At 38.3% G+C, this 15396-nt stretch overlaps 1 protein-coding gene across 2 annotated transcripts in view; it reads left to right on the forward strand.

The window, feature by feature from the left end:
- The window catches only part of FTO (FTO alpha-ketoglutarate dependent dioxygenase), a 375391-nt gene that overhangs the window by 92627 nt on the left and 267368 nt on the right, over nucleotides 1-15396 (forward strand). For both annotated transcript variants that reach the window (XM_059904734.1, XM_059904735.1), the window contains exon 2: nucleotides 5649-5726. In XM_059904734.1, the coding sequence (XP_059760717.1) occupies nucleotides 5649-5726 (78 nt within the window). The remainder of the gene's footprint in view (nucleotides 1-5648; nucleotides 5727-15396) is intronic.

The raw sequence follows: 15396 nt of genomic DNA on the forward strand, positions 1-15396 counted from the left end.
GTGAGTAAAAGAAAGCGAATGCTCTTTGTTGAGATACTTTTTTTTCTTTTTAAAAGCAAATATGGAATATGGGTATATGAAATATTTATTTATACTTCTTTTGGCTTAGCTACTTCTCACTCATCTTTCTGGTATTAGTTTTGATGTGTCTTCCTTGGGGAGATTTTCCTTACTTATGCTCTGCCCAAGGACTAGGTCAGTTTTCCTACTTATTATTTGAAACCCTCAGAAGATCAGGTGCTTATTTATTTATTTTTTTTTAAACATCTTTATTGAAGTATAATTGCCTTACAATGGTGTGTTAGCTTCTGCTTTATAACAAAGTGAATCAGTTATACACATACAATATGTTCCCATATCTCTTCCCTCTTGCATCTCCCTCCCTCCCACCCTCCCCATCCCACCCCTCTACGTGGTCACAAAGCACCGAGCTGATCTCCCTGTGCTATGTGGCTGCTTCCCACTAGCTATCTATCCCACATTTGGTAGTGTATATATGTCCATGACACTCTCTTACCCTGTCACATCTCACCCCACCCCCTCCCCATATCCTCAAGTCCATTCTCTAGTAGGTCTGTGTCTCTATTCCCATCTTGCCACTAGGTTCTTCATGGCCTTTTTTTTTTTTTTCCTTAGATTCCGTATATATGTGTTAGCATACTGTATTTGTTTTTTTCTTTCTGACTTACTTCACTCTGTATGACAGACTCTAACTCCATCCACCTCATTACAAATACCTCCATTTCATTTCTTTTTATGGCTGAGTAATATTCCATTGTATATATGTGCCACATCTTCTTTATCCATTCATCTGTCGATGGACATTTAGGTTGCTTCCATGTCCTGGCTATTGTAAATAGAGCTGCAATGAACATTTTGGTACATGACTCTTTTTGACCTATGGTTTTCTCAGGGTATATGCCCAGTATTGGGATTGCTGGGTCGTATGGTAGTTCTATTTGTAGTTTTTTAAGGAACCTCCATACTGTTCTCCATAGTGGCTGTATCAATTTACATTCCCATCAGGTGCTTATTTTTATATTGAACATTCATAAGCCTTTATTTGTGATTGTATTTTGAAGACTCAGACAAAATTAATTTTTTACTGAACCTGACAAAGTATGATTCATAGTTTAAAAATTCTGTGGAAAATGAAAAATGGATAAAGAATAAGGGCTGTTAGCATAATCTGACGAGGCTGAAGAGACAGCAGTGGGATGGAAAATACACTTCATCTGTGAAAGGTACACCTTCACATTATGAGTCATGATCCAGTTAACCTTTTTAGGTAATAACTATAAGATTCGCCAACTATATGCCTATTTGACGAGATATGGAAGCTCAGATACAACTTAACTTTTCACAGTGAGTCAGAAGCTTATTAGGGTTAAAGTTTCTGACATCCAACCTTTATGGTTTTGAGTTGCAATGTGTTTTACTTAAGGCCTTGTGTCTGTGTACCCTTTCCTTGCAGGAGCTACGGAGGTGGTTGTAGCCCTCATGGAGGGTTCTTCAGTGCTCCTCCTGCAGGTGGGAGAGCCGAGGCTTTGCACTCCCTCTGGCTTTCTGTGTGGCATGTGTGAACAGCTTGATGTATTTGACACCAGGGTGACAGCAAAGAAGCTGTGAGCAGAGCAGTGTGCTGTAGGGCCCAGCTGTGTGGATTTATCTGCATCTCAGGCGGAGGAGCAGCAGTTAGCCAGATCTGACAGTCAAACATGAGCGCCTTCTGCCTCCACTCCAGAGTGCATTCGAATGTCGTGTGTGTTTACTGACTGCTTGACATTTGACACAAAGAAATTGTCAGAGCTGTTTCTCTTCCCCCTCTTCACTCTTTACTGCGCTAGTCTACAAGTCTACCCCCGAAATACTTTATCATGCATCACAAAAGTATGCACTTTCTAATGTAAAGCCCAAAATCATGTCATGTCATCTTCATCTTTGTATTGAATTCCACGTGAAGAATTAATAGGTAATATACTTGAGTTGATAATTGGTAATATGTTGAATAGGCGATATGTTTACAGAGTTCAAAAATCAAAACAATACAAAAAGAAATACTTTGTATAGTCTTACTCCATCCCTGGCCCCTTCTAGTTGTTTCCCACCTCTGCCCCTGAGAGAGAACCACTTGAGTAGTTTGTCACATGTCCTTTATGTTTCTTTATGCAAATACAAGCAGATATTCTTTCCCTTGCCTTTCACTTCCCCATGCGTCCTGGAGAGCTCTTTGTTTCACTAAAGGGAGGCTCCTCATTCTTGTTTACCGTTGCTTTGTATTTCATTGCGTGGATGTACCAGCATTTATTTAACCATCCTCTGTGGATGGACACTGGCACTGTTTCTAATCTTTTTTTTTAGTTGGGATATAATTCACGCACCATAAACTTCAGCCTTTTAAGTATGCAACTAAGTGGTTTTAAATATGTTTCCAAGCTTCTGGTCTACAAATAGTGGTCCAGTGAGTAAACTTGTACATACATTCTTCAGAACATGGTACAAGTAAGAAATTAAAATCCTAGAAGTAGGATTTTGGGATCAAAGGGAATGCATTTGAATTTCGATAGGAGTTGTCAGTTGCCCTGCATCGGAATTATACCCTTGTGCACTCCTGAGTATGAGAGGGCTTGTTTCTCTATAGTTATGCTCAAAATGGCTATGCCTTTTTATAAAGCAATCTTAATTTTTAAGAAATGTGTGATGTTCATGAACTACCAGTTTAATCTAATAATCATTCCTGATTGACTTCACCAAGGCAAATATGACCAGAGGTTCTTTTTAAGTTGATAAATAGTGCTATTTATAATTGATCTCATTAGTTAATCAGTAGAATTACAGGTTGTGAATGTTGATGTACAGAGCAGATTTCATCTGTGTGGCCTTAAGTTGAGTGATTTCCTGACCCCATTCTCTCCTGTCATAGAGATATAACAATGCTCACAGTATTAAAATTAAAATTCCCAGTAGAAAAAGACCACTTATATTCTCTTGCTCTATGGTAGGAACATTCTTGTAGAATTTTATCCTTTCGGATACCTGCACGCCAGTGTTCATAGCAGCACTATTTACAATAACAAGACATGGAAGCAACTTAAGTGTCCATCAACAGATGAATGGATAAAGAAAATGTGGTGTATATATATATATACGTGTATATATATATATATATGTGTGTGTATATATATATATATATATACACATATACACACACACAATGGATTATTACTTAGCTATAAGAAAAGAATGAAATAATGCCATTTGCAGCAACACGGATGGACCTAGTAATTGTCATACTAAGTGAAGTCAGACAGAGAAAGACAAACATCATATGATATCACTTAGATGTGGAATCTTAAAAAAATAATATAAATGAACTTATTTACAAGTAGAAATAGACTCACAGTCATAGAAAACAAACTTATGGTTACCAAAGGGGAAAGGGAGGAGGAGGGATAAATTTGGAATTTGAGATTAACAGATACAGACTACTATATATATAAAAAAGAATTTTATCCTCTTGATACAGCCTTCCAGGTTATAATGTTTTCTGTCTGTCTGATGCACTGGACCTCAACTGAGCTGAGAAGTGGTGGTTTTTATAATAATTTTACTGAAGTATTTATCATAAGTGGAATTTCAGCCTCCAGTGGTGCTTGTTCATCTTTGGGACAGGTCTCTTGATGTTTAATCTGGTCAAGGTGGAATATGTAATTCCTAATAGAAATCTGTACCTTTGTGTTCCCTCTTATATGCAGATTAGCTTTATGGACTCTCCTGAAGAGATTTTAAGGTGGTATTTGTAAGGTGGAGCCATCTCAAGGTCTGAGATATCATGTGCATTTTAATTGTTCAAGCCTTTAACATTTTTTTAAACATTAAAACTTTTTTGGGGGCGTGTAAGTGTTCTGTCTGTAGAAAGGACTGGTAAAAGATTCATAGGAAAATGCAGGCTTTCCTGAGCCTGAAGTGGAAATTGAGGTATAGGTTTTGTTTAAGTTCGTGATGGAGTGCATAAATGTGCAAGTATAGGCATGAAAACATCATTAGTTCTTCCTGTGTCCCAAATAATGGCTAATGTGGAAAACAGATAAACCTCTTAACCAATGATTTATATAAACCAATGATTTGTGTTAGTATTATAGGTCCTTTGTAAAGGAAAACTCTTCATAGTTTAACTGGTAAGCCAGTCTTATCATTACAGATGGGAAAGTACCTTTTAGACAAAGCAGAAAGCTTTAATTATATAAACAGACTAGAATTTTGCATAAGAGTAAAGTTTACTCTTTTGCCTCTCTTAGGTCAACTGGTTGCTATTTTTCTATTCCCTCTTTTCTTTATTCACTTTGGATAATTATACAAAAGATCCAGAAAGGACTTGAGTTCTGCCTGAAGGGGTATTTGCTCTGGACTACTCTGTGATGGGTTAGTGTGAGAAGGCTGCCCAGAGATGGGAGAGGATGATTCTCAGGGCCACCATGTCTGGTTGAGCAGGTTGCGCACTGCATAAAGACGGTGCCCATTGGGACAGGTTGGGGCTAAAATCCAGTTTGTGTTCTCCAAGTCATGCTGTAGGGAGTAGGGGGGCATCAACCCAGAGTAAGGCACACCATTTTCTAATTCTTATAAAAGTGCCTTAGTGGCTGTCAACAGCGTGAGTAACGCGTTGCAGTTTTATTTGTTTCTGCCTTTTCTGTTTTTTTTCTTTCAGAAAATTTCTATAGTATATAGATGATTTCTATGTGTATGTGTGTCTGTGTACACACATATATATATGCTATTTATATGCCACGTACACACACACACATATCACATATGCTTGAATATAAGGTTAGATATTCTTTGAAAAAAATCCCTCATAAGGAGGGTGTCATCTTGTATGTATTTGGTTCCTTATAAAGTACTTTATAATGCGGGGTCCTCTCTTAGTTACCTTGTTTGAACAGCACGGGTACTATTTGGAAGACATAGTAGCTTGAAATGGCCTCAGACAACACTAGTTGTGGGTGCTTGAAAAGATTTCTTTATCAAATTGGAGAAGAAAAGAAGCAAAGATATTCAAGATACATTTAGTAATTATTCTAGGGGTGAAAGATCACTTTTAAAAAGTAATGTGTAAGTGGATATGATCTCAAATAAATGTATACAGGATGAATAAATTCTCCAAATACCCTGACGTTATGTAAATGGATACTTGTGGCTTGGTTGGAGAGTTTCAGTAATAGTAAGGATTCGAAAACTGCTGTGTCTCGAGCAGATTATACAGACAGGAAGATTTGTTCTGGAAAACTGATTGGATAACTCAATTTGAGTTTGATTGGATAACTCAAAAGGTGACTCTAGTGCTGAAGAAAAAGACCCTGATGTTAAAGATACACGTCAAGAGTGAAGCAAATTGCTTCCTGAAATGTGAGAGTGAATAAAATGATTATGTCTAAGTTAATGTTTTATATGATGTATAATTTAAATGCATGTAATTAAATTAATACATTTTATAATTGACTTTTGAATAATTTCTCTCTGGAAAAGTTTCTACATTCAAGTTGGCTAAATTTTGGAGGGTAGTCTCTTATGGGAAAAAATAAGGGATTGTCTTACGTTTTGGGTCAGTTTATATTCAGTCACCTGTAATCATTATTATTTTTAAACAGAAACTGAGGCTTCTTGAAGAGCTTGAAGACACTTGGCTTCCTTATCTGACCCCCAAAGATGATGAATTCTGTCAGCAGGTAAGGTCTTTTAATATTTGTCAATTTGCACTGGTTTCTTCCTGCTCTACCTTATTTTACCTATGAAGTCCACTGTGGTCTAGAGAGGTTAAATGAGAGGTGAAATGGTCTGAGTTGGTCATCCAGTGTCTCCTCACCCCCAGAATATATAAATTCCTGCACAATCTGCTTCCTGCTCTGAACTTAGTGCTTTAGCATAGTCGACTGTCTTTTCTTCCCCAAGCATTCTGAGTTCTTCCTCACTCCTTGCCTCCTCTCCTTCTGTTTCTTCTGCATAGAATATTCTTTTGCCCCTTATCCTGTTGCCAGATGACTAATTTTTCAAGACTTCACTTAAACATCGCCTCCTTTGTGAAAGTTTCTTTACTTACCTTACCTACTAATAGAATTGATTGCACTCTCCGCTGTGCTCCTTGTACCTTATAAATAACTTGATTGTACCTATCACATTGTATTGCAGTTGTGCGATTCTGTGTCTCTCCCCCTGAATTAGTCAGCACTCTTTCAATTACAAGTGACAGAATCACAAACAAATTCATTGTGACAAAAAAGGGAATTTATTGGCTTACTTAACTTAGATGTCAAGGAGTACATGGCCGAATCCAGTTTCTCTAAAGATGTCATCTGATCACTGTTTTTCTGTTTCTTGGCTTGGCTTTTTTCTGTGTGGCTTCATGCTAGATAGGCTCTCCCCTGATAGTACAGGAGGACTCTGACAGCCCAGGGGATATGTGGTCTTAAGCACATAGGATCTTAGAAGAAGGCAGTGATTTCTTTTTGCCTGGTCTGTCTGATTCCCCCAGTAATGGTCTCGTTGGCCTGGTTAGAGGCATGCGCCTATCCCTGAATCGGTCATTGTGTTCAGGGGAATGAGATGCTCCTGTTTGCCTGGCCTAGTTTCTGCACCCACTCTTGGCGTAGGGTTGGAGTATGACCATTCCCACTCACAGTGCATGGAGTGTGAGTCAGAGATGGATGGTTTTCCCAAAGGAAAATTGGAGCCCCGTTCCAAAGAAGGAAAGAAAGGCATGCTGAGCAGTAAAAATAGTACCTTTTCATCTCTTCTTTCCTACTAGAATGTTAGCTCTTGGGGTATAAGAATTGGGCCACATCAGCTTGGGTTCTCCAGCACCTAGCATATGCTTGTCGTGCATATAGCTGATTCTCAGTAACCATGGAAAGAAGAGAGGAAAGAATGAGTTTACCCATCTAGAATCCCAGGTCTCCCGTGCATTCTCAGTTCCAGGACATCATCTGTCATCTCCACTGTCATTAGAACTTCACTACCTTTCACCTGGTCAGCCCTTTTATGGATTGCTCTAGTTTTCTTTGTCCCTCTTTCTTAATCCTTAAAGCTGTAGTAGACTTTTTTTTTTTTTTTTTTTTAAACCAAAACATAAATCCAAGCATGTCAACCTTCTGCTTCAAATCCCACAATGGCTGTCTGTTGCCCGGCTCCTGCATTTCCAGCCTCGTCTTCCCCATTTTTTTACCTTTTTACCCACACTGGGTTTTGGCAGTAGCTCAGACTAGCTGTGCAGTATTATATTTTGGGTCTTCCTGCTACATCCTTTCCATCTTCCTTCCTTCGTGAACTTCTGTGTTACCTGTTATTAGTAACAGCTCACGTGTCATCTCCTGTAGGATGCTTCCCTGACACATCTATAGCCCAGAGGTTGTCTCTGCTCCCTCTTGTGTGCACTTGTAGTACTTCATGTGTACCTTAATTATCTCAGGTTATTGTAATGATTTCTTTATATGCTCCTTTCCCTCATTCTCTGTGCTGTATATAGGGCCTGGCACCTAGTAGGTATTTAATTAGTTTGCTTGAATGGATGAATGAATTAATGTATGCATTAGCTCATTTAAAAAGCAAGACATATAATAATATCTGGTGTGATTTTAATTTTGTTTTACACACAAATACTCCTCCCCAGGGAGGTGGCCTCTAGAACAATCTGCGGGACTGATACAGAAATGTTATATCCCAGACTGGTAGACTTTTCTCTTTTGAGCTTTTCTAGTTTTCCAAATTATCTAAATGAACATGTATTCTCTTGTAATCAGGAAAAAAATAATTTTAAAAAGTATCCTTTAAACAGGTAAACCCCCCAAATGTAATCCGTTCTTAAATCCTTGCTGATATTTTCATAGATAGGAGCTTTCTGGTACATGATAATGCACATTATTATAAAGCAACTTCTGAGCCTTTTTAGCTTTTGTATGGTGAAAGTAGTGCATGAAGAATTAAACACCAAGGATAGCCCAGGTGCTGTGAGCCAGCCATACGCTGAGCCACAAAAGGAGACTCCAAGGCAAACAGAACAACTATCAAGGCTTCACTTTTAAAAAAATTTTTGAATCTTATTTTATTTATTTTTTTATACAGCAGGTTCTTAATTAGTTATCCATTTTATACATATTAATGTGTATATGTCAATCCCAATCTCCCAATTCATCCCACCACCACCACTGCCCCACCACTTCCCCCCTTGGTGTCCATACGTTTGTTCTCTACACCTGTGTCTCTTATTTCTGCCCTGCAAACTGGTTCATCTGTACCATTTTTCTAGGTTCCACATATATGCGTTAATATACCATATTTGTTTTTCTCTTTCTGACTTATTTCACTCTGTATGACAGTCTCTAGGTCCATCCACATCTCAACAAATGACCCAATTCCATTCCTTTTTATGGCTGAGTAATATTCCATTGTATATATGTACCACATCTTCTTTATCCATTCATCTGTCGATGGGCATTTAGGTTGCTTCCATGAGCTGGCTATTGTAAATAGTGCTGCAATGAACATTGGGGTGCATGTGTCTTTTTGAATTATGGTTTTCTCAGGATATGCCCAGTAGTGGGATTGCTGGGTCATATGGTAATTCTATTTTTAGTTTTTTAAGGAACCTCCATACTGTTCTCCATAGTGGCTGTATGAATTTACATTCCCATCAACAGTGCAAGAGGGTTCCCTTTTCTCCACACCCTCTCCAGCATTTGCTGTTTGTAGATTTTCTGATGATGCCCATTCTAACTGGTGTGAGGTGATACCTCATTGTAGTTTTGATTTGCAGTTCTCTAATAATTCGTGATGTTGAGCAGCTTTTCATGTGTGTCTTGGCCATCTGTATGTCTCCTTTGGAGAAATGTCTATTTAGGTCTTCTGCCCATTTTTGGATTGGGTTGTTTGTTTCTTTAATATTGAGCTGCATGAGCTGTTTATACATTTTGGAGATTAATCCTTTGTCCATTGATTCGTTTGCCAATATTTTCTCCCACTCTGAGGGTTGTTTTTTCGTCGTTTGTAGTTTCCTTTGCTTTGCAAAAGCTTTTAAGTTTCATTAGGTCCCATTTGTTTTTATTTCCATTACTCTAGGAGGTGGCTCAAAAAAGATCTTGCTGTGCTTTATGCCAAAGAGTGTTCTTCCTATGTTTTCCTCTAAGAGTTTTATAGTGTCCAGTCTTACATTTAGGTCTCTAATCCATTTTGAGTTTATTTTCAAGGCTTCACTTTTATCTTGCTAATAAGACCCACAACAAACCTGATACCAATATCTAATCACTTTAAGTGCACCTTATAATAAGGGAGTGCTTCAACCAAACCTTTGTAAAGTAAATCTGTTCTCTTAAAAGATGAAGTAAAAATACTTTTTAATGACATGAATAAATTAAAAGTTTAGACCTGACATTGGGTCCCTTAAACAGGTCCTAGCCGCAGGAATGCCAACCCAGCTGCCAGTCATAAAAACAAGACTTTTTGCAGGGTCCATATTGGGTCTGTTCATTGACCCTTACGAGGTGCCAGGGACTGTGCTGTGTTGGAGGAAGGCTGTCACATTTCATCCTCACAGCAGCCTCATTCATTCATTCCACAAATATATATTCAGCAGCTACTCTTCTTCAGGCTCAGGGTGTTTAAGGTAGATACTGTCATTCCTATTTTACAAATCTGGCAGAGCTTGAGTTCAAGCCCATATTTTTTGACTCTGAAGACCCAGGCTCTTTCTGCTATACCGTATGCTTCCCAGTATACCGTGCTCAAATTCACAGTGCCTTCAGAGAAGTTTTTTGGTTTCTTCTGATAAGGTCGTAGAGAAAACCAATGAAAGAAAACAACAACAACAACAAACTCAAAGCAGAAGAGCAGAGAGGACCTCTGTTGGTTTACTATAGAGCACAAGGAAATGAATTACATAGAAAACAACCTCTGGATTCCAGATACAGGAGTGCTACCCCTCTTATCCTGGGACAGTGCCCCCCTCCTCAGCATTCCCCGTTTTGTGCTTTCCATCTGCCAGCTTGTCCTCACTGCTTTATATGTATTTGCTCATTCAAATCTTATCACAACCCTCTGAGGCAGGTTGTTTTTAAAACTCCGTTTTAGAGATGAGGCTCAGAGGCACCGAGAGGTTTAAAACTTTGTTCAAGATTTATAAGCACGAAGCGGCAAAGGCCAGGATCGAGGCTGTCTGGGTCCCGGATCTGACTCCTAAGCGCTGTCCTACTGTGTCTCTTGGTGCTTCTGGAATTGCTTTGATTTTATCCCGATGATCCCAAACCTCTGTGTCCATCCCTTTTCGCTCTTGTGACCTGTGGGGCTCCAATTCCAGCTGCCTGCTGGGTGGCTCTACCCAAAAGTCTTGCAGAGACATCTAACTCAACGTGATCCATATGCATTCATTACTTACTTAATTCAGCAAATGTATTTAGCTCTCCCACTCTGTGCCAGGTAATGTTCTAGACATTAGAGATGAAGTTGTGAAAACCGACAAAAGATTCTTGCCTTCTTTGAGCTTATTTCTTGTGGAGTCTGGTAGGGTTGGGGGGTGGGAGGGAGGGAGGAGAGATTAAAGAAATAACTGAAAGATAAATATCGGAAGGGAAGACTGGTATGGAGATAAGTAAAGGAGGTAAGGGGGGTAGAGACTATAGGTGGGGGATTGCAACTGCGGCGGTCACAGAAGGTCTTCCTACAGTGACATTTGAATGAAGACCTTATGGAGGTGTGGGAGCAAGCCATGTAGATACTTGCGGGAAGAATGTTCTGGACAGAGGGAACAGCAAAGCCTCTAAGATACGTTTGAGGGCAAGCAGCTGAGGCTGACACATCTGGAGGGAAGTGAGAGAGCTGGGGAGAGTAGAAGGAGATGAGATCGGAGAGCAGTGGCCCAACTCTACAAGAGCTTGCCGTCTACAGTGAGGACACTGGCTGTGACTGAGTGAGAGGAGAAGACGTGACAGGGTTTGGAGCACAAGTGCGACAGGATATGACTTACATTTTACAGGGATCCTGCCTTCCATTCATTCCCTTCTCTACTGACATCCCTGTTGTCCAGTTGTTCAGATCGGACCCTGGCTGTCCTCAGCTTCTCTCCATGGCTTCCCTAAGCCCTAAGTGGTTTCTTCTTTTCCAGTCCCACCGACACTGTATGAAATCAGGTCCTCATCTGTCATCTTCCACAAGCACAGTTTTAAGAGTCTCCTAGTTGGTGTTCCTTGTGCCCGCCCCAATGCCATCAGAATTGTGTTCCGATAAATATGGCAGACTTGTCACTCCTTGCTTTGTAAGTTTTGTTGGGTCTCTCTTGCCTCTGAGGTCAAGTTCAAACTCCTCTGCATACCCTACAAGGCCATTGCCTGTATGGCCCCAAACAACCTCCCTGGTCTAGTCTCCACCCCATTGCCTGACATAGTGTCCAGCCTCAAACTCCTGTCATACAGAGTTTCTCACTACACCTTGGCTTTGCTGTGCCTGTCATCCTTTCATGCCCTTGTACCTGTTGTCCCCTGGGTCTAGAGTACCCACATCCCCTTTTCTGTCTGGTGAGTATCTACTCATCCTTAAAGACTTTGTTTAAATACAGTCCCTTCTGTGATGATACCAGGAAGTCCCACTTGTGTAACTTTCAGAATATATTAAAAATTGGAACGCTTCTCACTACCTCTGCCGTGTGCACCGTGGCCAAAGCTACCACCATCTCTTTCTCAAATGGTTGCCATGCCTAACTTCTTCTCCTGCTCCCACCTCCAGACTGTTTTAACATAGCATCAGCAGTAGTGTTCTTCTTAAAACATATATCAGCTCACTAGACTTGCTCAAAGCCCTTCAGTGGCTTCCCTTCTTTGCAGAGTAAAAGCCTAGGCCCTGACAGTCACTTAAAAAGCAGGGCAAGATCTGGCTCCTGACTGCTTCTCTTCTCTCATTTCCTGCTTCTCCCCACCTCCTCCTCTTCCCACTCTGGCATTCTTGTTCTTCCTGGAATCAACCAAGCACACTCTTGCCCCAAGGCCTTTGCACTTAATGTTCCCTCAGCCTGGAACTCTCTTCCCCCCAGGTATCTGCAGGGCTTGTGTGCTCATTTCTTGCCTTTCTCAGCTCAGATGTCACCTCATCAGAGGCCTTCTCTGCCCATCCTGTGTAAAATAGCGACAATCACCCCTGGCACTCCTATCTTACTTACTTGGGTTTGTTTTTCTCCATAGCACATATCACAATCTAAAATACATCAATACACAGTAATACAACAATACACAATCTAAAATATAAAATAAATATATTTCATTAAACAAGTAAATACTAAATAAATAAGTAAAATTCTATATATATATATATATATATATATATGTATAGAATGAACTATGTATACTATATACTTTTACTATATATATAAATATGAGCTCCCGGAGAGCATACAGAAGTTTTGCTTTCTCCGTATTCCCAGCACCTTGTGCTTTGCAAATAATATGTGCTCAATAAATATGTATTCAATAAATGAGAATTATCCAGACTCCCTTCCTAATAATTTATTCCCTGCTCCCATAGTAGTATGTTCATACTTCTGTTGTGAGAAGTCTTAAATCTCTAACTCTTGGTCCCTATTTCTGTTTCTACTGTTAAACTATGAGATGCTATGGAACAGGACCTAACTTGTTTTCATCATTATACTTACGGCACTTATACAGTGTTTGGTACAAATGGATATTCCATAAATTTTCCATAAACAAAAAATGAACTACTGAATGAACGAGTGAACACACATTTTGTGTCACTTTGTAGCACATGACACGTGATCACGAGACTCCTTGTGAGAGCTGTAGCAAGGCCTGGGCTGTGACTTGGGAAGAGTGCCTGGTTCTTTTGGGAGGCAGCTCAGCATCTTGCAGCTGGGGACTAGGCCAAATAAGTGTCTAGCCTATTTGTCTTGGGATGGCTGCCAAGTCATAAGCAATTTACAATGAAAATTATATAGAAAATATGATGACTGATATAGTGCGAATTTCTATAGAGTGCAAAATATAAAGTATGTTAACCAGCAAAATCTGTTAACAGCCAGATTAGAAATATACTCCCATGAAATCAGAGTATCCTAGCACTTATATAAAGTGCATTTCCTGGGTCACTTGAAGATTTTAAATTTTATTTCACTCTCTGAAAGGTTGAGTTCCATTGGGCTTCATTTAGGTGAGCCTCCTGTAAACTGGTATCTTATTCATTTAATGCCATGTCTGGCTTCTCCATATGATGAAATTGTTTCAGAACCATCCCTTGATACGAGAGGAGGAGGTAGAATTTTTATATAATGGTTTAAACTAGGTAGAAAATAAAGCTTATTCTCCAGAGAAGCTAACATTCTTTATCTTTTAGCCATTGATAAAGACTTGGCATGTTGGCAATTTATATCTAAAATACCATTCCAATTTACAAAACAGAAATAGACTCACAGACATAGAAAACAAACTTATGGTTACCAAAGTGGGAAGTGGGTGGGGGAGGGATAAATTAGGAGTGGGATTAACAGATACACACCACTATATATAAAAGAGATAAACAACAAGGACCTACTATATAGCACAGGGAACTATATTCAATATCTTGTAATAACCTATAATGGAAAATAATCTGAAAAAGAATATATACATATATATGTATAACTGAATTCACTTTGCTGTGTACCTGAAACTAACACAACATTGTAAATCAGCTCTACTTCAATTAAAAAATATACCTTTCCAAATACTTACTAAACTATATAATCGTCATTTATGTCATAGAATCTTTTGTAGAGCTCAAGAAATATATTATGTGACCAGACAACTACTAATATAATTAAATGACTGTATACTCCCTGGAAAAACTTTAATGGGATTAAACAAAAAAAAATTCTAACATATTTGAAAATGTACCAACAGCTGTTCCAAATTATCATGTGATATCTGATGTTCTACCTGTACCTGTCCAAAATGGAAAGTGAACTTATTTGTTTGACAGGGTGAACTAATATTATTTAATGTTCATTTCTTTTCCAGAGTTACCTGTTGTTGTCTTTAAAGAAAAATTTAACAAATACCACATGGCACTTTTATGTGCCAGGCACTAATCTAATAACTTTATATACAATAAAGGGCATTTAGGCTTGGGGATTTTCTCTCTTGCATTTTTTGGATATTATGACAAAATTATCCAGTTATTGTTATTGGTGTTCCCTGTGGTAAAATCAAAGTTTCCTAGAGCATTGAGCAACATTCCAAGTCACATTTAGACAGTAGCAGAAGTTATCTTGAACATTTTTTAAAATTTAGAGTCATCAGAAAGAATCTCTTGGCACATACGAGAGATGTCGTGAAATTAAGAATTTTCTAATGTAACATCTTTTCTGATTTAAAAAGTATTCTACATTTATTTTGGAAAATTTGAAAATTATACAGATGTCTAAAGAAGAAAACTAAAATTACACCCAAGTGCATTACCCAGAGATAACCACCAGAAACTTTTGGCAGTATTTTTTTTCCAAATCTTCTTTTCTATGAGTATTTACATATATACTTTTTTTTTTCTTTTTATGAAACTACGACCCTATTGTCTAAGTATCTTGTTACTGATTTCTTGTATAGCAGTATTTTGTTACTTAACGTTTTTCATAAAACATATAAAAATTCTTCTAAAATATGTTATGTTAGTATTTCATCACATGAATGTACCATTTTCCTCTCTTTGGGCATTTTGGTGGTTTTCAGTTTTTAATTGTATGGTGAATATCCTTATAGTCTTGGTACATTTCTCTAATTATTTCCCTATGACAAATTCTTGGAAGTAGAATAACTAGATGAAAAGATATGAACATGTTTAGGTTCTGATAGATCTTGTCCAATTGGCCTTAAGCAAGGTTGTAATAATTTGCCTTCCTAATTGCAGACTATCAGAGTATTTGATTTTGTTCTCAGCAACAATGTGTATTACCATGATAAAATTTTGTTTTTTGCAAACTTGATAGGTAAAACTAAACTAAATGTAATATAATACAAATATAATATTAATTTGTGTTTTTTCTGACCTGGTGCAGTTAAGTTTTTTTTTTCTGTATTTAATTGAGAGCCTTCTCAATTTATGTGTGATTTTTTCTGTTGATATAAATCTATATATTTACATCAAAGAAATCAGGAAACACTAAAAATCAAGGCTGATTTTTTTTTTTTTTCCCCCAGAGAGCCAATTGCTAAAGATTTGGGCACTACTGTATATGCTCAAAATTTGTTACTGGCGGGAGTATATGATCAAAAACATTTGGACGGGAGAAAAGATCCTTCCTATACTGGAATAGGCTGGAAGGAGAAAGCAGATTTAAGTTCAGATAAGATTGTAAATTTGATAATAGGTAGATGACTG

Source organism: Balaenoptera ricei, chromosome 19, assembly GCF_028023285.1.
Source record: "Balaenoptera ricei isolate mBalRic1 chromosome 19, mBalRic1.hap2, whole genome shotgun sequence".
NCBI lineage: Eukaryota > Metazoa > Chordata > Mammalia > Artiodactyla > Balaenopteridae > Balaenoptera > Balaenoptera ricei.